The 24,783-nt window shown below is 38.8% G+C and overlaps 1 protein-coding gene across 1 annotated transcript in view; it reads right to left on the bottom strand.

The window, feature by feature from the left end:
* The window catches only part of CD2AP (CD2 associated protein), an 85,893-nt gene extending 61,311 nt beyond the window's left edge, over positions 1 to 24,582 (bottom strand). The window contains exons 1-2 of the mRNA XM_070732405.1: positions 24,126 to 24,582; positions 7,873 to 8,033 (exon numbers count right to left, since the gene is read on the bottom strand). Coding sequence (XP_070588506.1) covers positions 7,873 to 8,033; positions 24,126 to 24,129 — 165 coding nt within the window. The 5' untranslated portion in view covers positions 24,130 to 24,582. The remainder of the gene's footprint in view (positions 1 to 7,872; positions 8,034 to 24,125) is intronic.
* Positions 24,583 to 24,783: the final 201 nt, after the last annotated feature.

Consider the following 24,783-nt stretch of genomic DNA (forward strand, 5'->3'; position numbering starts at 1 on the left):
AACTATTTTCACCTTATGAACCCAAGCCACCGCCGCTGGGATGCCCCATCTCCAGACTTCCACTGCCAGCCGAAGACTCCCCTCGCTGGGAAACCCCACCTCCGGATTTCTGTTGCCAGAAGTGCCCGCTTGTGCACTGCTGGGATTGCACGCTTGTGCACTGCTGGGATTCACCTGAGGTTCCCCTCGCTGGGAAACCACACCTCCGGACTTCCGTTGCCAGCAAAGTGCCTGTTTTTGCGCTGTTGCGATTTCCCTGAGGCTCCCCTCGCTGGGATTCCCTTCATTTTGAATTTGAATTTTTGCTTTGAATCCCAGTGAGGGGAGCCTCAGGGAAATCGCAACATCGCAAAAACACAGAAGTCCGGAGCAAGGGGAGCCTCAGGGGAATCCCAGCAGTGCAAAAACGGGTGCTTCACTGGCAACGGAAGTCCGGAGGTGGGTTTTCCCAGTGATGGGAGCCTCAGGGAAATCGCAACATCACAAAAACACTGAAGTCCGGGGTTTCCCAGCAAGGGGAACCTCAGGGGAATCCCAGCAGTGTAAAAACAGGCGCTTCACTGGCAACGGAAGTCCGGAGTTGGGGATTCCCAGCGAGGAGAGCCTCAGTGGAATCCCAGCAGCGCAAGAATGGGTGCTTCAGCTGGCAAGATAAGTCTGCAGGTGGGGATTCCCAGCGGCGTAAGGCGAAAGGGGTGAGTTTTGGGATTGCACGCATTATTCGCTTTTACATTGATTCCTATGGGAAACATTGTTTCATCTTATGAACTTTTCACCTTACGAACCTCGTCATGGAACGAATTGTTTGTAAGACAAGGTACCACTGTATATAAGCAGTTTAGCAGAAAACATTTGAGTATTTCCTTTGTATTATTTTAAATTAATACTGTTACCTATGTACTGCATCACAATTGCCAGTATTACCTAGATAAAACACTGATACACAGTATGCATTCTATTACTTTATTGGTATATAATTGTATACACAATTATATACCAATAAACCCATCATCAATGCCTTTCTCCATTAGAGCTCAGGAAGAGATAAAAAATCTCTAACACAGGAATAAAAATAATTTAGAAATTATAATATTATTATTTCAGTTACCAACCAATTAAAAATTCCTCACCAAAAATAACAGTTTCCCAGCATAGTTACCACAAAGAAGCTGATTTAAATAACTGGATGCAAAAGAAAATAAAGCATTCCATTTGTTTCAGCCTTAACAATAGTTATAGAGTTAGTCAGGTTTTTTTCCACAAAAGAGCTGACTTTTATTTGAAAACATCTTAAGTGCCTGCTTTGTTTTTTCCTTTCAGCAAGATTCAAAAAGAAATGCACAATGAAATAAGCTTAACTTTACCTTGTTAAAGTCATTAAAGCCCATAAAATGGAAGCAATATCTAAATCCATATCCTAATTAAAACATTATGTAAATCCAAATAAATAAAGTTTATGAAAAATAAACAGCTGTCTGAGGCTGAAAAAATATATTATTTGCAAACAGTCCTTTAGACAATGCTGTGACATTACATTAAAAAAATCATGATTTAACTAGGTTTAGGTAGTAACTTCTAGCAAGATTGTTTTTTTAAAAAACTTACTGGTTCTAAAGACATATTTGCTTCAACACACCCAGGTGTATGTGCTGCAGAAATTTTTACCTAGTTGTTGCAGTGGCCAAAGTTCAAATATTAACTAAGCAAACATTTCCTGGTTTGCCTACGCTTGCAGCATTACCTACTTACACCTATGAAAGAAGATCAACAATCCTCCACCCCCCACAAAAGTTATTATCCCTTTGTACTTAATGGTACAGTTCACCTAAGAAACTGTCAGCAACTTTATGGTACTGACCATTACCCTTTTCAAAAAATACTTTTTTACAAAATTAATAATGTTCATTGTCAGTAAGGAACCTGCTATTTATACTTCTCAGATCTTTTCCCATCTCTTTTCCTAGAAAAAGAAAAGAAAAAGCTTAGACATATGCTTTGTATCTCTTGCCTTTTATGTCTATGAATTTGGGATCTGTGAATATAAAAGGATTATTAAAGAATTATTAAAAATATTTTTTTTTAAATGTTAATTCAACCAAAATGCTTGCCTAGTCTTTTTTGGTGCTGCCGCTTAACCCATATTAGTATAAAAAGAGTTATATTTGCAGTCTTTCCTATCGGTGCTGTGTGACCCAGTCATTGCAGTTGCTAAATCATGGCTTGCATTGTGTGCCAACACAGGCAAGCTTGGGCCTGCAGAGATGCTAAGGGCACCATCCTATATACAACATTAACAAGTGTTCTGAACAAAGTTTTGCCATGTGCTGCAAATGCATCCTATTGCTTCAAGGATGGAAAAGGACAAAGAAGGGTTTCTGTGCAGCTCTAAGGATCTCCCTCTCAGTTAATAGAGGTTGTACTGCAATAACATAAATCCAGATTCACAAATGCATGCTAACTTCAAATTTCTTCAGATAGAAATTTGGAAGTGGTTGCAACACTCTAATTTGGCTAAATTACTTGGTTTCATCAAAGATGTATTAGGTACAAAATGGTGACTCAGCTCATGCTTTGTCCAAAGCATTTGACAAATCCCAGTATAAGTTTATGTCCTGACCATGAATATCATTTGATTTAACAATGGAATATTTCATGGGAAAATACTATAATACTGCATTATTCACCTGTTTTAAATTGGTGCTAACTACCCAGAGTCATTGGGAGTTGGATGACATATATATCAATACATTATTTTTAATAATGTGCTCTTGATGCCCTCAAGATTTCCACAGCTAATTAAATCCAGATTAAAATAATCTGAGGGTTCTTTAAAAATAGGCATAATTACTATTAATTTGGTAATTAATAGTAATTCATTCTATTTTGGAACCAGTAACAAAAGAAATTTTTTAATGAATTTTTATTTTATGGTTCCTACTTGTCATGATACAAAATATTGTTGGAATTTGGAAGGCAGGGAGGGATTCTTTGGCTAGATAAAGATTGATAATTTTTGGAATTCAAAGGAATTCAAGGAAGCAGTACAATTTTGCTTGTGAAACATATTAGCATTGTAATATAAAGAATTTATTCTATGTGAGTTAGCACCTCTAACTCAAGAGTTACACAATTACTGGTTGGTTTCTGGGTACATTTAATGTATTGTTTTGTCACTTTTAAAGGTATCTGGACAGTTTTTGGATGAACTAACTCTGCCCATCTAATAAGATTAAAAACTGAGTGCTCAGGTTTGGTCCCCACTCTGGAAAACAAGGGTCTTTTCTGCTACCAAATCTCTGCTAGGGAACAGCATTCCAACATGGCTTTCTTCAGAGGTTTTTAGGCATGACTGAGAATTGAGTCTTCCTCAGCTGTAAATTATCATTATTTTGCATATGAGTTTTCTTGTTGTGATATCACTGGTTTTAAATTATTCATTACATTACTTTTAGGTAATATAATGAATAATTATAACATTATACAGTAGTTTGCTTCTGGTTGCTCCTATTTCAATATTTTCAATATTTATAGGTACAGGGTGATTGTCTTCTTTTTTTGAATGCTATGTGTGCAAAGAAGCCTGAATCATAAGTCATGTTTCCTGGCTTAAAATTATGGAAATACTAGACTTTGAATTTTTACAAAAAAATATAAATAAATAACATTTAGAACTATCCAAGTATATTTTTAGTTTTGCTCCACAAAAAAAAAAAAATTATTTTTTTTAAAAAAATGATTTTTACCTATCAGTGAAATAGTATCTACTAGTAAAACATATTACTTTTCTTTATTACCTATCAGGATATATTGATGTCACAATTTCCTGAATTCCATTAAGTATTTCGGAAGGAAAGGTCAAGACTAGACATATCAATAGACTAGGTCCCTGAAGGCAAGTACAGTACTGTACATTATTTTTATCATGACCAGATTAGCATGAATTGAATACCTACTATTCTATTTTCAGTTCAATGTACAACTAGCATCTACATATAGAAAGGATGTAGTGATTACTCACTACAGAAATATTAACAAAAGGAAATGCCATCAGTCCTGCCTTAGGCATGAAAGCCGGCTAGGTGACTTTGGGTCAGTTACTCACTTCTCAGCCCAACCCACCTCACGAGGTTATTTACTTATTTACTTACTTACTTACTTACTTACTTACTTACTTACTTACTTACTTACTTACTTACTTACTTACTTACTTACTTATTTATTGAGTTATTTATTGAGTTATTTATAAAAATAATAAAAGCAGGATAAAAAAAGCACACTGAAATATCTTATGTAAATATGCTATGTTACATCATTGTTTGAAAACCCTTTTTCTGATTATTTTCATCTCTAAGCTAAATTCTCACTAGTATAGCAATAGCACTTAGTGTTCCCTCCATTTCCGCGGGGCATGCATTCTGAGACCGCCCGCGAAAGTCGAATTTCCGCGAAGTAGAGATGCAGAAGTAAATACACTATTTTTGGCTATGAACAGTATCACAAGCCATCCCTTAACACTTTAAACCCCTAAATTGCAATTTCCCATTCCCTTAGCAACCATTTAGAGTATTACTCACCATGTTTCTTTATTAAAGTTTATTTTTAAAAAAATTATTAAAAGTGGATCCAAAGACGGGCTACAAGAATGGTGGAAGGTCTTAAGCATAAAACGTATCAGGAAAGACTTAATGAACTCAATCTGTATAGTCTGGAGGACAGAAGGAAAAGGGGGGACATGATCGAAACATTTAAATATGTTAAAGGGTTAAATAAGGTTCAGGAGGGAAGTGTTTTTAATAGGAAAGTGAACACAAGAACAAGGGGACACAATCTGAAGTTAGTTGGGGGAAAGATCAAAAGCAACATGAGAAAATATTATTTCACTGAAAGAGTAGTAGGTCATTGGAATAAACTTCCAGCAGACGTGGTTGGTAAATCCACAGTAACTGAATTTAAACATGCCTGGGATAAACATATATCCATTGTAAGATAAAATACAGGAAATAGTATAAGGGCAGAGTAGATGGACCATGAGGTCTTTTTCTGCCGTCAGTCTTCTATGTTTCTATGTTTCTATGGATGAAAGTTTGGTGATGACATATGACGTCATCGGGCAGGAAAAACCGTGGTATAGTTTTTTAATTACCGTATTTTCCGGCGTATAAGACGACTTTTTGACCCCTGAAAATCTTTCCCAAAGTGGGGGGTCGTCTTGTACGCCGGATACTGATTCCATAGCACCGTTCCCCGTAGGCTGCGCCCGCACAGACCAAAATACCGCCCCATGCGCCCTTTTCCATGGGCACGCAGTCTCCATCCCCCTGCCAGCCCATGGGGGTCGGGGGCGGGTAGGCGCCGACAGTAGAAGGTGCTGCCCCCGCCCGATCCGCTCCCTCGCCTCCTCTTCCGCCAAAAGAAACGCGCCAAGCCTCGCATTGCTCCACCCTGCTTCGTCCTGCCTGTAATCCTCCGTTGTGTTTTCGGGGGGGGGGGGGGAAGCGGCTGGAAAATCCTGTGCTTTCCGTGATAGCAGCGTGCCTTTTAAACACGCTGTTTCCTGGACCTCTTTCCTGGGGGGGGGGGAGGGGAGTGGCCTCCTCCCCCACCCACCCAGGAAAATGTTGCAAGAAAGCAGCGTGTTTAAAAGGCGCGCTGCTTTCACGGAAAGCAAACCCGGCTTTCCTGGCCAGCACAGGGCTTTCCCACCGCTTCCACCCGAAAACACAACGGAGGTCCAGGATGACAGGCGAAGCGGGGTGGAGCAATGCGAGGCTCAAGCTGGTACCGGAAGACCTCCGTTGTGTTTTCTGCTGGGGGTGGGGGGCAGGAGGACCTTCATGGCTTTTCCGGGCAGCTGGCTTGAGCCTTGTGCATGTCAGCAAAGCCGGAGACGTGGAGAGAAAGGAAAGAGAGGGAGGGATAGAGGAGAGGAAAGAAGGAGGGAGGGAGGGAAGGGAGAGAAAAATGAACGAGAGGGAGAGAGAAAGGGAGGAAGAGAGGAAGGAATGAAGAGATAAATATAAAGGGAGAGAGGGAGGGGAAGGAAGGAAAAGAAAAAGATAAAAAAGTGGAAGGAAGAGAGAAGGAAAGAAAGGGAGAGAGAAAGAGAGAAGACAGGAAGGAAGAGAGAGTGAGAGAGGGAAAGAAAGAAAGAGTGAGAGAGGAGAGAGGAAGGAAGAGAGAGAGAGTGAGAGAGAGGAAGAAAGCAAGAGAGAGAAAGGAGTGGAAGGAAGAGAGAGGGAGAGAGAAATGATAGAAAAAAGGGGGGAAGAGAAATGAGAAAATGATTGAGGCAGAGAATGACAGGAAAGAGAGAGAAGGATTTAGGGGTAGTGATTTCTGACAGTCTCAAAATGGGTGAGCAGTGTGGTCGGGCAGTAGGAAAGGCAAGTAGGATGCTTGGCTGCATAGCTAGAGGTATAACAAGCAGGAAGAGGGAGATTGTGATCCCCTTATATAGAGCGCTGGTGAGACCACATTTGGAGTACTGTGTTCAGTTCTGGAGACCTCACCTACAAAAAGATATTGACAAAATTGAACGGGTCCAAAGACGGGCTACAAGAATGGTGGAAGGTCTGAAGTATAAAACGTATCAGGAAAGACTTAATGAACTCAATCTGTATAGTCTGGAAGACAGAAGGAAAAGGGGGGACATGATCGAAACATTTAAATATGTTAAAGGGTTAAATAGGGTTCAGGAGGGAAGTGTTTTTAACAGGAAAGTGAACACAAGAACAAGGGGACACAATCTGAAGTTAGTTGGGGGAAAGATCAAAGGCAACATGAGAAAGTATTATTTTACTGAAAGAGTAGTAGATCCTTGGAACAAACTTCCAGCAGACGTGGTTGGTAAATCCACAGTAACCGAATTTAAACATGCCTGGGATAAACATATATCCATTGTAAGATAAAATACAGGAAATAGTAAAAGGGCAGACTAGATGGACCATGGGGTCTTTTTCTGCCGTCAGTCTTCTATGTTTCTATGTTTCTATGTTTCTAAATAGAGAGAGAAGTGACTCTTGATTTAAAGCATATGGTAAAAGCACTTAAATAATAACAGAGAAAAAAAAACCCAGCCCTCACCTGTTTTTATTAATAGTTATGTTTTTGGATTTGCTGGTTGTTTTAGTTTTAATAGTAATAGTTTGGTTTGGTTTTATTATTAATTTATTTTAATAAAAAAGTAGAGATTTTTTATTATTTATTTATTTATTTATTTATTTATTTATTTATTTATTTATTTATTTATTTATTTATTTATTTATTTATTTATACTTCTATGCTGCCCAGTCCCAAGGGGACTGCCGCTCAGACACTATACTTTTCCGCCGCTTCTTTCTTCTCCGCCTCGCCTCCGCTACTCCCGCTGCCACCTTTGCTCTCCCTGCCGGGGGTAGTCTTATACGGTGAGTATATCTCAAATTCTATATTTTAACTGGAAAAGTTAGGGGGTCGTCTTATACACCCAGTCGTCTTATACGCCGGAAAATACGGTAATATTTTTGAAAAATCGTGGTATAGACTTTTCGTGAAGTTCGAACCCGTGAAAATCGAGGGAACACTGTACACCATTTCACAGCCTTCTCTAAGTGATTTACAGAGAGCATATTGCTGCCAATAATCTGGGTCCTCACTTTACCGACCTTGGAAAGATGGAAGGTTGAGTCAACCTTGAGTCACTCAGAATCAAACTGCCGAACTGTTGGTTGCCAGGAGTAAGCAAAAGTAGCCTGCAGTACTGCACTCTAACCATTGCACCACCATGGCTCTTAATATAGATATAATAAATAAAGTTAACCAACAACTTTAATGAAGAATGAATAAATAATAAATAAAGTTAACCAACAACTTTAATGAAGAATGAATGCTTACCTTGACAAAGTTATCAGGAAACATGCCCCTTTTCCCATTTAATTCTCCTTCTAGCCATCCTTCCTCTTCAAGCTTTTTCACATTCCTTATGATTTCACCAACTCGAATGGTTAGCTCATCATCATGTACAGCATCATAATTATATTCCACAACATATTCAACTGAGGTAAGGAAAGAAAAAGTCAGTTTAGTTGAAAATAAAAATGTAAAAGAAAATAATTTACATTTTAGAAAATATAAAGTGAAAATGAACACAGGGCTTTCAGAAGAGCTACACAAAGTATTCAATAAGGTTGCTTTGCAAAGTATATTAGCACAGCAAAACATTCCTTGAAGTTAAAACAATCTTATCTTCTGAGAGTCAAGTGACTGCTTTGAAATGGCATGTGTATATACAGGTACCATGTATACAAAGATCATTCATAAAATGAAATGATTGTGTACACATAAGATAACCTGGGGACAACTGCAAACCTACCAAAGAACTTGGCTACCCTAACTTTTCAAGAATGGATTCTTTAATTTATGCTATTGCAATCAAGCAGGTATAAGCAAAAGAAGTTCTTCAGTCATTCAAAATCCTTTTGATTTTTTTTAATGACTGAAAACTTTCATCTCAGCCCTATCATAAAGGTTTAAAATTCCTAATATAAAAAAGTGTTACTGAATCAATTCCTTAATATATCACCACATAAACTGCTTGTTAATTAGCTGGCAAACCAACAGAAAATAGGTTCAATCTGAATTTTTTTCTGACTGTCAGGAACAAATTATTATTATTATTATGGCTTGTCACCCAGCCAGTCAAGAGTTTAGACTGGATTTGGCATCCCACCTATCAAGTCCTTCCCAAGGACCCAAAGTAGGTAGATGTTGTTGCTTCATGGTGTTAAAGGTATTATTGCAGGATGGAAGCTGTCCCCAATAAAGCTTACCTTTTACAATTAACATATTGTCATTTTGTTAATGCCAACTGTCTTTATATGGTGCTCTAGTTATTTTGGAACTGGGCATTACTTATATGAACAAGGTTGGATCAAGTAATTAGAAATAGAAAATAGAAAAATGTGATTATGTCAGCCAGGGTGTTGTCCAGTGTACAGTGCAGAGGAGGCCACAAATTATTGGTGTCAGATAACTTAGAAAATTGAAAAACTAGATATGCCAGGAAGAGTTGACTTAGAGAGCGTATGTAGTGAGACTATAATATCAATATAAGGAATTTATTTGGTACTTTTATGAGAGAACTTGAGGAACAAGGGGAGGCACAAGAAACACTATGAAGATTGAAGAGAAAAAAAATCCCCAAATTAAAAAAAAAGATTAATGTGATTTTTATAATAAGTGATAGCAATAGGAAAGATGGGGGATAAATGCTTTCAATAGTAAGTACAATGATGGAACAGTAATTTGCAAAATTACCATATTTTTTGGAGTATAAGACATACCAGAGCACAAGACGAACCTTAGTTTTGGGGGAGGAAAATAGGGGGGGAAATCAGACCTTGTAGGCTGGTAAGAGCTGGGAACATCATTAGTACCTCATTAGGGCTGAAAGGAAACATTCAGAGCAAGTAGAGCAATTTTTTTTAAAGCCTGCAAAGACTTAGGGATTGGAAAACATTCTTTGCAGAAAGAGCCTGCAAGGTAAAAGCTGGGAAGATTGTTAGCATCTAGTTAGGGCTGGAAAAAAAAGCTTCGAAAAAAGCTACATTCAGAGTATAAGACGCTCCCAAATTTTCAGCCTCTTTTAGGGAGGAAAAAAGTGCGTCTTATACTTCAAAAAATGTAAGGAATAGGGAAAGCTACCTCAATTAAAAATGTCAATTAACAGACAAAAGTAACAAAATAAAAACAAAAATGAGGTCTTTTTAAGAAGATGAGCAAAATTACCAGAAAAATTACCATTTATGACATAAGAGTAGTCAAGAAAGAATTTTCATAATGTTAAATGAAGTTAAGAAAGATAGTGCAAACACCTTGTAATGGAAATAAGAGACCATTTATCAAATACCAAATCACCAGGTGCAAGTAAAATGCCCCTTCATCGACTTAAATCTGCAGAAGAGAAAACAGTTGGACATAAACAGTTCTGTGTGAACAAATATGGAACAAAACTATGAGATCTAGAGTATGGGGCAAACATGAATATTGTCCTCATATCTGTAAATTACAGAGCAAATATAAAATTTGCAGGATTGAAAAATGAACAAAACTGGAGATAGAAACTCTTATAGACAACTCTATTAGCTAAAATAAAAAATTCCTAAAAGAGTTCATTATGGAAATAAAAATAAAAATGAAAAAGAAAAGTTAATATTTCAAATCAAAAAATTAAAATGACCATTTAACATTATTAAAATTAACATTGATATGTTAAAATTAACATGTTAAGTGTTAAGTTTAAGATGAAGCAATGGATATGAGTGATCCCTCTATTATCGCGAGGGTTCCGTTCCAAGACCCCTCGCGATAATCGATTTTTCGGGATATAGGGTTGCGGAAGTAAAAACACCATCTGCGCATGCGCGCCCTTTTTTCTATGGCCGCGCATGCGTAGATGGTGGAGTTTGCGTGGGCGGCGGGGAAGACCCAGGGAAGGTTCCTTCGTCCGCCTAGCAGCTGATCTGCTCGGCATTTCCCTGGGTCTTCCCCCGCCGCCCACAGAAAGGGGAAACCCGGATCTTCGGCTCCTCGCTTCCTTACGCCAAACGCAAGCACGCGCACCCTTCGCTACAGAGGGAGAGGGGGGTCCCTCAGCCATTCTCCCTCCTCCCTCTTTTCCTTCTGCACAAAGCCACTCCCAGAAGCAGCTCAAAAAATACGCGTTTGGCGTAAGGAAGCGAGGAGCCGAAGATCCGGGTTTCCCCTTTCCGTGGGCGGCGGGGGAAGACCCAGGGAAGGTTCCTTCGTTCGCCTAGCAGCTGCAGGAGGAGCCGAAGATCCGGGTTTCCCCGCTGCCCACGGAAAGGGGAAACCCGGATCTTCGGCTCCTCGCTGGTGCTGCGCTGCAAGAGGGGGAGAGATAGAGAAAGAGAGAGAAGGAAAGAAAGAGATGAGAGAGGGAGGAAGAGAGTGTGAGAGAGGAAGAAGCAAGATAGAGAAGAGAGAGAGAAAGAAAGATGAGAAAGGAAGGAAGAGAGTGACGTCATCGGGTGGAAAAATCGCGATATAGCGTTTAGCGAAGCTCGACATCGCGAAACTCGAGGGATCACTGTAGTTTTGTTTTCTTGAACTCAAGTATAAAAGTATAAAAATTGGCAATGTGCTGCTACAGGAGTATAAGAGAGATTGAGATGCAGTTTATAGAAGATACAGAGGTACTTCTCTTTCTTGGAAGAATACTTCAATAACAATGAAGTTCAGGATAATTAATGTGATGATTTACCTATGTTAATGTACATCTGTGAACTGTAGCTCTGAGAAAAAATGAGAGAAAGTATATAGAAGCCTGATAGATTTGGTGGAACCATCAATATTTGACCGCTGATTGTTCCATTGAAGTGATTAGAAATCCATATAATTTTACAAAGTGGTGAGAAAAGAAGATGGATTGGGAAGAAATGACTATAGTTGTTAATGCTGTTGGGAGTAAAAGAAGAGGAAGTCAATAAATATGTTTTTGGACACAAATATTCTTGGAAGAGCTATAGACTGACAGTGGAATTTTCTTATATAATCATCAGAGATCACCAACTCAACAGCCCCAACTATTCACCAGATTTTTATACTGAATATACTAGTAAAGGGACTTTTCTGTCATATATTTTAAGAAATTTTAATTTTAGGGAAAGGTATACAGTGGTATCTTTACTTAAGAACTTAATTCGTTCCATGATCAGGGCCTTAAGTAGAAAAGTTCTTAAGAAGAAGCAATTTTTCTCATAGGAATCAATGTAAAAGCAAATAATGCGTGCAAACTCATTAGGAAAAAAATAAAATCTTGGAATATGGGTGGGAGGAGGAGGAAGAAGAAAAGGAGGAGAATCGCTGCTGAAGGAAGATGAAGTGAGGGGAATCAAAAAAATCCAAAACTTTAAGGCTTAAAAAACAAAAAAAGAGGGACTCTGAGGCGGAACATGTGCCTCCAGTACACGGGGCGCGAGGCTCCCTCAATTACACTGCACCGGAGAGAGAAACCCTGGCCGGTGAGAGGGGGAAACCTCTCACTCATTTGACTGAAAGGTGGCTGCTGTTGCTACCTGCTGCCTCTTCCTTCCCATGCTGAAGGCTCCCCTCTCCTCTGGCTCGCTCGCTTTGTAGCCAGCGCCTTTCCTTCGCTGTGGTGACTCCTCAATTTAGCTGAAGCTAAGTTGATCCAGCTGGAGCGAAGCGCCCCCTTTTGCCTTTCTGTGTCTAGATGCTCCGGGAGGCAACCTCGCGCCGGGTGTATGGGAGGCAACCCGAGGGAGTCACCACAGTGAAGTGGTTTATTCCCTCTCCAAGCACCCAGAGAAAGGAAAATGCTTCCTTTGCTCTGGACTGCCAAAGCCTCCTTAAGTGCCACCGAAAGGCTTCTCTGGCAGCCCAGAAAAGACCGAGATGGCTGGGATTAAAGGGGGAATGGCACGAAACTGGCCGGGCCTTTGTGCCACTTTCAAATTTCCTGGGAAATTTTTCCGGGCTCGGGTCCTTAAGTAGAAAATGATTCTTAAGAAGAGGCAAAAAAATCTTGAACATCCAGTTCTTATCTAGAAAAGTTCTTAAGTAGAGGTGTTCTTAGGTAGAGGTTCCACTGTATCTTTAAAAGTAAATATTGGCTTCTTTCTTCTTTTTAGCATTTGTTTATCAGGATAGCCATTACCAAAATCTAACATACTTTTCTAAGATGCTTCATTAGAAAATGAATGTAGGCAGGCCCTCCTGATATGAAGAATGAATGAAGATATAAGAATGAACTCATTAAAGCTTCTTTGAGCGTATTAATTACATTTATAACAGAATAACTCAAGTTCAAACTGAGGGAAGTTACGTCAAGCCAAACCAATCACTTTACAAGAGAATGTATACTATAAATTATTTTATAAGAAAGAAGAAATAAAAGGCCGATCTTGACTTTCTTAAAAATATATTCTGGCCTAGCAACTTTGAAAGGAAAACCAGAATCACTTTATATGAAGTGGGAAGCTCTATACATTTACTAAAGAAATAAATTCAATTTCAGTTTTAACATTTAAAATTTCTAAATTCATTCTATTTATATATCAGAAATGAGAGATTAAGAAAACAATTCAGCAATGTTTGATTACCTTCCTTAATTATCTAGATACTGTAAAGCAGGGGTGGGCAATTAATTTTGCCATGGTGCCGCATGAGGAATTGGGATGGTTTTAGAGGATCGGATTAATATAATTAACTCAGTTCTACGCAATACTGTAAAGACCCAGATCCTGGCCTGACCTAAACACCCAGACCCACTCTATAGACCCCACCACCACCACAGTCACTGCGCTGAAGTGTTTGCATGGTTTCTGTGCTCGGCTGCACTCGGTAGGAGGTCGGGGTCCACTCCAGCGCAAGGATGAAAGAGATCATCGTGTCTGCTGGGACTCCTCGGGTTCCTGCTTTCCTCATGATTCATGAGAGGAGTCCCGGCAGACGTGGTAAACTCTTTCATACTCGCACTGGAGCAGACCCCAACCTCTGCAGACCGGTCACAGACATCGGACGGGCCACATGCAGGCCGCGGGCCGCCCCTTGCACAGGTCTGATCTAAAGGATGAATTATAACAGTTTAAAGAGAGCCAAATTGGTGTCTATGGAGTCTATGGAAAAAAAGCACCTTTGTGGTAGTTAAGGCATCAAACGAAAACCTGGAGAACATCGGTTCAGGTCTCACCTTAGGCCACAAAACCATCAAAGTGACATCAGACCCAGTCTCTCTCTCCTTCTCTCTCTCTCTTGTCACTAGGAAAGAGGCATTGCTTCCAACAAGTGACATCAGACCCAGTCTCTCTCTCCTTCTCTCTCTCTCTTGTCACTAGGAAAGAGGCATGGCTTCCAACAAGTGACATCAGACCTAGTCTCTCTCTCCTTCTCTCTCTCTCTTGTCACTAGGAAAGAGGCATGGCTTCCAACAAGCAACATCAATAGAGGCAAAAATGAAATGGGGCAAAAAGCACACTTAAAAATGTCTCACTTGGCAACATAAATTTTGTGCTCAATTGTGGTAATACATTGAGGACTACCTGTATAGTGAAATGGACTGAAAATGAAAGAAAAATATCTAAAGTCCTGATTTATCATAATTATTTGACAGTTTTCAAATTGATAAATACATATAACATATAACGGTGGGGTTCCAATTGTCTCACTTCACTATCAAATTGAATAATAACTTGTAGATCCCTGATTATAGTATTGGGGAGACTTAGTTAAACTTGTTATTTTCACCAATTTAATCTTTCATGCAAATCAGCTTTTTTCATAGCGAATATGCCAAACTATGTGGCAATTCCCTTCAAGAACTTCTATCACAGGCCTAAACTCTTAGGGCCAAGCTGGGAACTGAGGTTCTTTTACCCATTTAGGGATGCAACTCTGAAAACAGCAAATAATTACCGGTAAGTTCTAAATTAAGAGCATTATCCTGCAAATATCCAGAGAAAGTAATTTCTTGCTAAATTAAGATAATTAGGAAAAAGACACCATTTTGAAGAATAATTTAATTGTATATTTTCTCCAAACTTTCTTTCCAAAATTCTTTTGTCAATGGAAGAAGTTCAAATGTTCTATTTTGAGTTGGACATCCCTAACAACCACTGTATTTCAATTGCTTCAATTTTATCAACAAACCAATTCTAGCTAAATTTACAAATTCTATAAACACGTTTTCTAAGCCATAAATATTTGTCAGAAATATCACTAGATGGCACTAGTATTCATTGACCTCATTTTTGAAATGCCAAAATTTTGCAATATTTCTGTTGTGTGAATTCTTGTAAAAATTTCAGCCAAATTAGTTCTTTGTCTAAAATACTTTAAAAAAAATATTTTAGACAAAGTATTTTGGGTTATTTCTCCCATTCAAAATTATCAAAGGCACGTGTTTGAATCGCTAATACCTGCTAAAATCCTTCCCATTCTATCAACAAGTACTTGAAAAAATCAAGCCTTTCTCTCCACTCACTTTCTGCTATTGAAGAAGGCATGCAAGGGGTGGGGAGCATTGGTTCTTAATAATGTGTGCATATCCCTACCTTTATGGAAGTCTGTTACGTGTAAATTATTGTACAAAACTCATTTTTTCTTCTCCTTCATAAGCAAAGCCTTATTTCTAAAATTTAGGAACTGTTTGGGGAAACTTTTTTTAACTGAAAAAAGGTGTACTTCTGTATTGTAATAGCTTTCACTGCATTGTAATATATCTAGAAGGAATTTCGCCATATTATTTTAAAAGATGTATACTGAATATTGGAAAGGTTCTGAGAGATATGCTATGACTACTCTTCTTTATATTATATTGGTGCTGAGTATCACATTGCAAAATATCCTTTACTGTAGTGTTAACTCTTGTGCTGTAACTCCTCCAAATGATCCTAAAGTTATCTACTCTAGCCCCTGATCTCTGCATTTCTAGTACTGCTTTTTTATTGTACTCAAAATCTATCAGTGCAGAGAAAAATTGTATTTTTTTTTAGTTCTGAGATATATTGCATATAATTTCTTAGGAAATGAAAAAAGCCACAGCATTGGTGTGGGCCTATTGATATAACATTTGCCAGTAGGAAAATGTTTCAAAATATTGTCCTGTGCAAGTTTGGAACCCAACACTGTGCTTACAGAGAAAGGCCAAGAAGAAAGTTAGGTACAACTTTATCATAAATACATGAGACTTCACTACTGACTTCTATAAACTTTGTACAGTGGTAAAACAAAAGTTATCGGCAGGTACTTCTGTTCCAAATCATAGCCTTAGAACTATCCTGCCTATGAAGTCAATAATCAAGAGTTAATTTTAGTTGCCTTTGAGCATCTGCCATTTTTCTACCACATAAAAGGCCACAAAAACATTTACTGCATAGGCAACTGTTTTCTGTTCAAGTAATAAGCAGTTTAAGAAGAAAGAAGGAAGCTTTCAGGAATTTTATATAAACATGGAATTTTTATACTTAAAGGACAGAAACACAATTTTAAAAAAGCAACCGAAGTTTATTGCTAAAACTTGAATGATAATACTGAATACTAATGCTATAGTAATCAATATCTGATTATAGCTCAAGCATATTAATTATACTGGTATTCAAATGTTCTTAATTAATATGCACTATGTTATACTATTTTGTAAAATGTTGTCAAAATAAAACTCATTTGAATTATCTAGTAGAAAAGCCGTCAATAGAGCTGAAGCCCCATTACACTGAATTTGAATTTTTCATAAAATTATGCTATTGGAACAATCTAGATTAAGTCAAAGTCTGGAAATCATGGTAGGAAGCAGCAGTATGGGCACAGATGTGAAGTGATAATATTAATAATTATTTAAAACCAAGAATTAGAACAAATCCATGATTTTGAGAGGAAATTGTACAAACAAAAGTTTGATGCATGGAAATTCCTCCCAATTACATTAATTGAAGTGATTATTTTCTCACTGGCAGTAACAGCAGGAAGGTATTTCTCACATAGAGTTAGCGCCACCTTTGAGATTATATGAAATAATTTTGCCCAAGAAACTTACTTGAAAAAGTGCCTGTCAATCTGTAGCTCTCTCTTTTTCAAGCTCTGCTCCACCCTATTCCAAAATTACTGTTAATACTGCAGTGCATACTATTTGTATTTACTCAGAAGCAATTTCCACTGTTCCCTGTCTGAACTGCCCTCTAGATAATATGTGAGCCTTTTATACTTCTAATGTGTATCCCAAGGCTGAAATATTTAATTGTGAATCAGCTATTAAATTTCCACAACATAAATTGAAGTATATAATTTACTTGTTGAAATTATTAATAGCCTGAAATATGTCTCCTAAGATTGCCAAGTAATGCTCCAGGTTGAAATGTGCTTGCCTACACATCCCAAAATGATTCCAGACTCACTGTTACTTCGACATATAAACATTTATAGACAGACAACAAAACAGTTTGGCTATGTTTGGCCAGGGAGGCTGATCCTGTTTAGAATGACAGCAGCAGTCATTGTATGCAAAATTATCACCAATGTTTAAAGACCTTACCTACAATATAGCATGTCAGGTTTCTCCAGAAAAAGAATTAAGACATTGATCCAATTATCAATACTAGGATGCCGAAGACATGACTTTTGCTACATCCAGTGCACAAAACTGTACTTAGTTTTTTTAGAGTAAACTAGTAATTTCAAAAAACAAACAAAAATAACCAGTTCAAACTTTTTGTTTTTAAGATTTATCACTGTACATAAACATCAATACATATTATAAATAAGAGATTACTACATATATAAGATCTAGCAGTATATTGAAAAAGGAGATGTAGTTTATAGTTTGAAACAAGTCAATCATTGACTGTAGATAAGACTGTACATGATTTATTCTGTTTGGGTATGAAATTTATGTGACAACTGTAATATACTACTCCTTTCATTTGAATATCTACAGGCAATGCTTCAAATGTATTTATTTTATCATTTATTTATTGGATTTGTATGCCGCCCCTCTCTAGAGACTTGGGGTGGCTAACAGCAACAATAAAACAGTGTACAATAGTAATTCAATACTAAGAACGATTAAAAACCCATTAATATAAAAACCAAACATACATACATACATACCATGCATAGAATTGTAAAGGCCTAGGTGGAAAGAGGATCTCAATTCCCCCATGCCTGACGGCAGAGGTGGGTTTTAAGTAGCTTACGAAAGGCAAGGAGGGTGGGGGCGACTCTAATCTCTGGGGGCAGTTGGTTCCAGAGGGCCGGGGCCACCACAGAGAAGGCTCTTCCCCTGGGTCCCGCCAAGCGACATTGTTCGGTTGACGGGACCCGGAGAAGATCCACTCTGTGGGACCTAACTGGACACTGGGATTCGTGCAACAGAAGGCGGTCCCTGAGATAATCTGGTCCGGTGCCATGAAGGGCTTTATAGGTCATAACCAACACTTTGAATTGTGACCGGAAACTGATCGGCAACCAATGCAGACTGTGGAGTGTTGGTGTAATATGGGCATATTTGGGAAAGCCCATGATTGCTCTCGCAGCTGCATTCTATTTATATAATAATACCACAGAATCTAGCAGGATTTCAGTACATCATGTAACAGATCACTCCTCTTAGGTATACAAATAAATACTGTATTTTTGGACTATAAAATGCACTGGTGTATAAGATACACCACGATTTCAAAGAGGTAAGTAAGAAAAAAAGTTTTTGTCCTCCCTGGCCCCAGGAGCACTCTGCAGGCCTCACAAACCCTCTGTGCACCCTGTTTTTTTGCAAAAACAGACCTGTTTTCCACCTGTTTCTTGTAAAATTGGGGTTTGGGAGGCCTGTAGAGAGTCCCTGGGGGCTGGGGGAAGGCAAAGACATCTTTTTTTTGCAAAAAATGACACATTTTTCATCCATTTTGTGGGGAAATGGTGTGGGCAGAGGGTCTGGGAAGCCTGCAGAGAGCTCCTGGGGGCCGGCAAAACCACCCCCATTTCCCCCCCATTTTTTTTTTTTAAATGGTGTGGGCAGAGGATTTGGGAAGCCTGCAGAGATCTTCTGGGGGCCTGGGTAAGGAAAAAATGCCCCCGTTTTAGCAAAATATGACCCACTGTCTTCCCCCAGCCCCCAGGAGCTCTCTGCAGGCCTCCCAAACCCTCTGTGCACCCCATTTTTGTAAAAATGAGATGTGGGGCGGGGCTTTGAGGCCAAAAATTGTTGTATTCAGTGTATAAGACACACCTACATTTCCACCCTCTTTTTTGGGGGGGGGGTTTAATGTGCATCTTATACTTTATAAATACAGTAATAAAAATCTGAAATTGTGCAAGAGTATGAAAATATTGTGATTTCTTCATTCTTCCTTATATATAAAACTACAAACAGCTGAGATTTCTGCCATTAAAAAGGTTAATGTTCATATATTTAATGTTGGAATGCTATGGATACTGTACAGGGTTTTATATTGATGACCCTTGCAGTAGCATAAATGGCAAGTTATTTGTTATATTCTATTTATTCAGTAACTGAAGCCATACATTTTCTATTTTGAAGGACTAGTTTCTTAACAATAAAAGGAGAACCTAGACTCCATTTCCATTGTCCAAACATTAATTTTCATGTAATAAATACACAGTTAAAAATAAGTCTGGACATCAGTACATATTTAACCTTGTCAATATCATATATGGTATTATTGTGCATATATGTATATCCTTAAAACAAAGCAAAAACTTATGTTTTAATAAGACATTATTCTCATTGCATCTCCAAAGACATGATTTACTCATTCCTCTTTTATATAAATATAATGGTCCTAAGATCTGCTGAAATTTTTGTTAAGCTATTAAGACAGTTTCCTTCTGTGACATTTCCTGTTCCCTATTCTTTAAAATTTGCTTATCAAATTAATGTACATTGTCTGTCTATTTGTAGGTCAGTCAGTCAAAAAACTAATTAATACTAAATATGGCCAAATCCAAATCACACGGTCCTCTTTTTTCTGTTTTCCAACTGAAATTAATGAACACATTCATTTTTATATTAATTTTCTCCCCACAAAATGCAGTTATACAATATACTAATAGTGTGTGTGTGTGTGTGTGTGTGTGTGTGTGTGTGTGTGTATTAGTGCATGCTAATGTATTTCGTGGAAACCAGTTAATATTACTGCAAGGCAATTACCAACCTGCCCAAGGATCTTGTTTTGTATCAACTCTCTAGAAACTTCAGAAACTACATAAATATCAAGTTTCTGATATTACTTTATGTTTATGTTTTAAAAAACATTAAAAAATTTCAAAGTTTGAATGAGAATATTTAAAATAAGATTCAGAAATTCTAGCATCTCACTATTCTATTCTTATTTTTACTATTACTAATTTATATTATTCTATTTTGTATTTCCTGATGAAGACACCACATCACTGAATGCTTAACTTGGTAGCTTTAAAAGGGAGCTCTACCCTGATAAAGAAACATGGGAGAATAGGAGATAAAAGCATGTACAGAAACAGGAAAAGCAGGAAATGAATGTATATAGGGAAGAAATGTTTTTTTAAGTTTTAAAAACTTTCCTCTGAACTATAAGATGGCAGGGAAGTATATGACAAATTTACAACAAACCGAGACTATAGGAAAAATTCTGTCATCTGATTATTGGCCAAATACTGAAGTTCTTACTGTATTTTTGATCCTTTTGCTGTTTCTGAGCTGCAATCTTGATCCAAGCAGTGGTAACTGGATTCCATTTAGGCTAAATACCAAATATTCCCCAGATGGAGAAGGAAAATAACTGCACAGTAGCAATATGGATTTTATACCCCCACTAGTACAGACTTTTAAATTACATGTATTCTGTTTTTTAATATCTATTATGGGAATTTTGGCTAAAATTGTGATTGGTTTTGTACACTTCCCCCTTCTTATTATGTGAAGATTTTTTTTAAAAAATGCATTGTTCTATGCTGTATTTGGATATAATAATGTTAAGCTTCAAGTTTCACTGACAATGAATATTAAATGGGTGACTGTTGTTATCCAATATAAGCGCATCTCTGAAATCTGAAACTGGCATGCCCTTACCCATTTTTTTCCCCAAAGTGTTCAATGGAATAGTAGGATTCCATGAAAACTGGAAGATTAGGGACAAAAAAATCATTAACATGTAAATAATTTTCTACCAGCAGAACTTTACAATGTTGTAAACATGGTTGCAGAACTTGCTAGATTAAAAAAATTCTCAGAAATAATTCTCATGATTATTTATACTTGAGCACTGCATTGTCCAATACTTAACAATGATACATGAAACTAATTGTAAAGATAGTTCAGGAACTGCAGCCTATACTGAATTGCAACTGTCTGTAATGTCCTATTAAGCCAATGCCTATACGCACTTGTCTGCATTTTTGAGATCAGAAATCCATTCTGACATTCTCTGTGAAGAAAGCAAGAAACAAGTCTAAACTCTGGTGACAACCTAGTTCTTGAACATTCTCTTGGATACCTTTCTTCAGGCACACCTTTTGACATTTTCAGAGGAAATTAAACTATTTTGCAAATCCAGTGTTTTGTTTCCTCATGTTCCATACTTCTATTTCATTGAAGTTTATTTCATAGATAGATAGATAGATAGATAGATAGATAGATAGATAGATAGATAGATAGATAGATAATAGAGATATAGATATGAATTTGGTATACATGTTAATAAATGATAGTTATTAGCATTGATAATGTCGTCTACTAGCCAGACTCTGACAGGATTGCCAATCCACATCCCCTCAGGAGAGATTCTATTGGTTCATTTACAATAGTAAAATTTTCTAGTGCAGAGGTGGCTAACCTTTTTGGCATGGAGTGCTCAAACAGAAATGCATGCCGGAGTACCGAAACCGGGAAGAGAGCAGCTGGGTGGTGTGCATACATGCAGCAGCCAGCTGCACTTCTGAGTTTCATCGTGCACATGCAGGGTGACCAGCTAATCATTGGGTCTGCAGGTTGACAGAACCTGGAAGAGTGTACATGGATGCACGCACATCATCGCTAGCTGCACTTCAGGTTCTGTCCTTCGCATGGGCATAGACCAGCTGGCCAGCATGTATGCACACAATGGAATCCAGAAGTGCAGCTGGTAACTGCGCACATGCCCACAGAGAGGGCTCTGCATGCCACCTCTGGAACATGTGCCATAGTTTCGCCATCACAGTTTTAGTCCATCCTTCTAATGGAAATAAAACAAGGTTTGATCCCTTTAAAATATGAAAAACATAGGACTACAATTCTTCCTCATGTCTCCTAATTAAAATTTCCAGATATCTGGAGGACATCCAGGTAAATAAAGGAGAGGAACTTTTTCTTCAGAAAAATCACTAGTCAACCCCTTCATTGTGGTAGCAGCTGAAGTGTGAAAGACTCAAAAGCTTCTTGGAAGAAAATGTTTTGAGACCTCCATCCTTCTGCCAGTAGTAGGATCAATCCTTAATATTTTAGGATTGACTTTGAATAAGATCAGTGACACAGAGAAACCTTACAGTGGGGAACCCATCTTTCTTCCTTAAAATCAATAATTGTAAAATATATACGGAATACTTGAAAGAAAAAATAGGTCACCACTAATCCCAAACCATCTATCCAAGTCTTTGCCATGGATTTTCCTTGTTGTTCTCTCAATTTTTATGTTTAACTGTACTGATACCTTTCTTATCAAATTTATCATTTCAGGAGGGCTTTCAAGATATTATGTAAAGTGAATAGTGTTTTTCATTTTATGTTCTATCAAAATAATGATCATATTGAAGAAAGTGTAATGGCCAGATGTTACTCAATTTCAAATAGGGCAGGATAAGTCAATTTTGAGACCAGACAAACAAGCCTAAGTGCATTTTGAAAACACTTCCACATCAGTATACGTATATTTACAGAATGTTTTCCGTGTTGGAAGCATACTGTATATATTCAACTCCATCTAATTATACAGGATATTATACAAGAATAATCACAATGGAGGATTTGGCTTAGCCATAAATGGATTGTAACACTAGGCAGGCCTACATCAGAATACTTTTGGATTGGAATTTTATTTTTTATTATTTATTTATTAGATTTCTATGCCACCCTTCTCGAGGCGACTCAGGGTGGTGTGATTGTTTATAGTTTGTGTATAAAAGTTATTGTTTAACTTCTGTCTTTGCAAACAATACATACAATAGCTCATCAAGAAATACACTGAATACATGAAAAACTAGCTAAAATATGTATTAAACAGGGAATAGTATATTTGCATGCAAAGAAAAAAAACTTCAAGAAACAGGATGTAACTACAAAGCATTTACACATTTAATACTACACATTTAATACTACTACTGCTGCACTAAATAAATATCAACAACATTTAACAACAACAACATTGCTTCAGCAATACCAATTTATAAACAATCACGTTTAAAGTAAAATCCACAGTCAACCACAAGTCATTCCTAACTGGGAATTTTAAAAAAACCCTTCAGGAAACATTATCAAATAACATTACATAATTTTTCCATAGAAAACAACTTTTAAAGTAGACCTGAAGCAATTGCTAATTAGCAACCAAAACAAGATTTAGGTTTTAGCAACCACTACCACTTCCTCCAATTATAACACTGTCAGTTTTTGTTCTATAGCAATAAATCAAGTACTTTGTTTTCAAAACAAAAATATCCAGATAGTACTTCCTTTTCCCCTTTATTTTAAAGAAACCGATACAAACCCCCCAATACATAAAAGCATCCGTTTTAGGCAAACAACTTATCATAACACTGATCTGCGTAACACAGAAGCAAGGCAAAAACCTACACAATGTCTGAACTGTAATCCAACAAAAATCTAGAGACTCCCAACCATAGCGCCTTGCAAAACAGCAACAGATTTTCACTAGTCCAAACATGTTTTCCACCCGAAACAAAAAACCAAGCCATAATATTAAAAAGCACGCTCACCTGAATAAATGAGAGTTTGCTTTCCCATCACTTTCCAACGTAAATAAAATCAATAGCAAGTCAGTAAGGGTATAAAAGTTCCTACATACTTTCTAAATATAGGGGGGGAAAGTTTAGAGGAACCAGGAAGTCAACTGGTGTTCCCTAGCCTTAATTTGGGAGGAAGCCCATTCAGACTTCCTGCCCCGTATCCTACCTGTTCGCATAATTATGACTAATTGGGATACTCTGGAGTCTTCCAGGATGAGAAAATATGCGCCTCCGCCAGCGTTTGCGCCCAGGGACTAGTAGAAACCTTTGATGCTGGAGGAGGGGTGGACCGCAAAGGGGGGGAAAAGCCACTTTTCCCCATCCTGTTTGGGTCTGGCTTGGGGAAGAGGGCGAAACCAGCCAAGACTGCTTAACGGAGGGTGGGGGGAGAGGGAAGAGTCCAGCGTAACACTTTATGGGGCGCCGGGAGGGGTTCCTGTAGTGTGTCCCCCACCCGCCCCCAGCCAGCCCGGAGTGGAGGCTGCGGAGGTGGAGGAGCGGGGGGGGGGGCAGGTTGTGTTCCGCTAACGAGGCGGACTTCTGGGGCGGCCCAAAGGCCAGGAAGGGAAGGTCATTCCAGCGGCGTAATGGAGCGAAGGCTCCCTCCTCTCCCGCCTTACCCATGCTGCGCGAATCCGGCTGGGCTGCAACCCCCCCGCCGCCGCTCCTCTCTCAGCCTCCGGGGGCCTCACGCTTGTAGCAGCCGCCAAGCTCAGGCCGGACTCGGCAGCTCCCCCATCGGCAGTCGCACGGCACGACCTGGGCAGGAGGAGTCGGGCTCGCTCCGTGGTGGTGGTAGTGGTGGCGGCGGCAGCGTTCCGCAGTCTGGTCCAGGTCCACTCGTGCTTCCTCTTCCTTGCGTACTGCCCGCCCGCCAGACACGGGAATGGGGGCCGGCCTGGGGGCGACAAATCCCGCGAGACCTCGGCGGGCCCGCTCCCCGTCCCCTCCCGTAGCGCCGGGCAGAGCTGCCAGCTGCCTGCGGTTGCCAGGTGCGGGCGGTGCTGGTTGCTCCTTCCTTTCGAGAACCCGTGCCGCCTCCGCGAGGAGGGACAGGAAACCGTCCTTGGCGCGCTCGGTATGTCCCGGCCTTTCCATAAGGAGCCCGTTCGGTGTTAAATGGAAAGCAACACGAGGAAGGGGAGGTGCAGGCGCCATTCGCCGCTGATCCTAGTTTGTACCCAGTCTTTCTTGCAGCACGTTAACTTCAACATAACTTTGGAAAGAGTCTGTCAGGCAAGAGGAGTCTGTTTTGAGAGGCTGTTACATAGCCACCCT

This window comes from Erythrolamprus reginae, chromosome 1 (assembly GCF_031021105.1).
Source record: "Erythrolamprus reginae isolate rEryReg1 chromosome 1, rEryReg1.hap1, whole genome shotgun sequence".
NCBI classification, from domain to species: domain Eukaryota; kingdom Metazoa; phylum Chordata; class Lepidosauria; order Squamata; family Dipsadidae; genus Erythrolamprus; species Erythrolamprus reginae.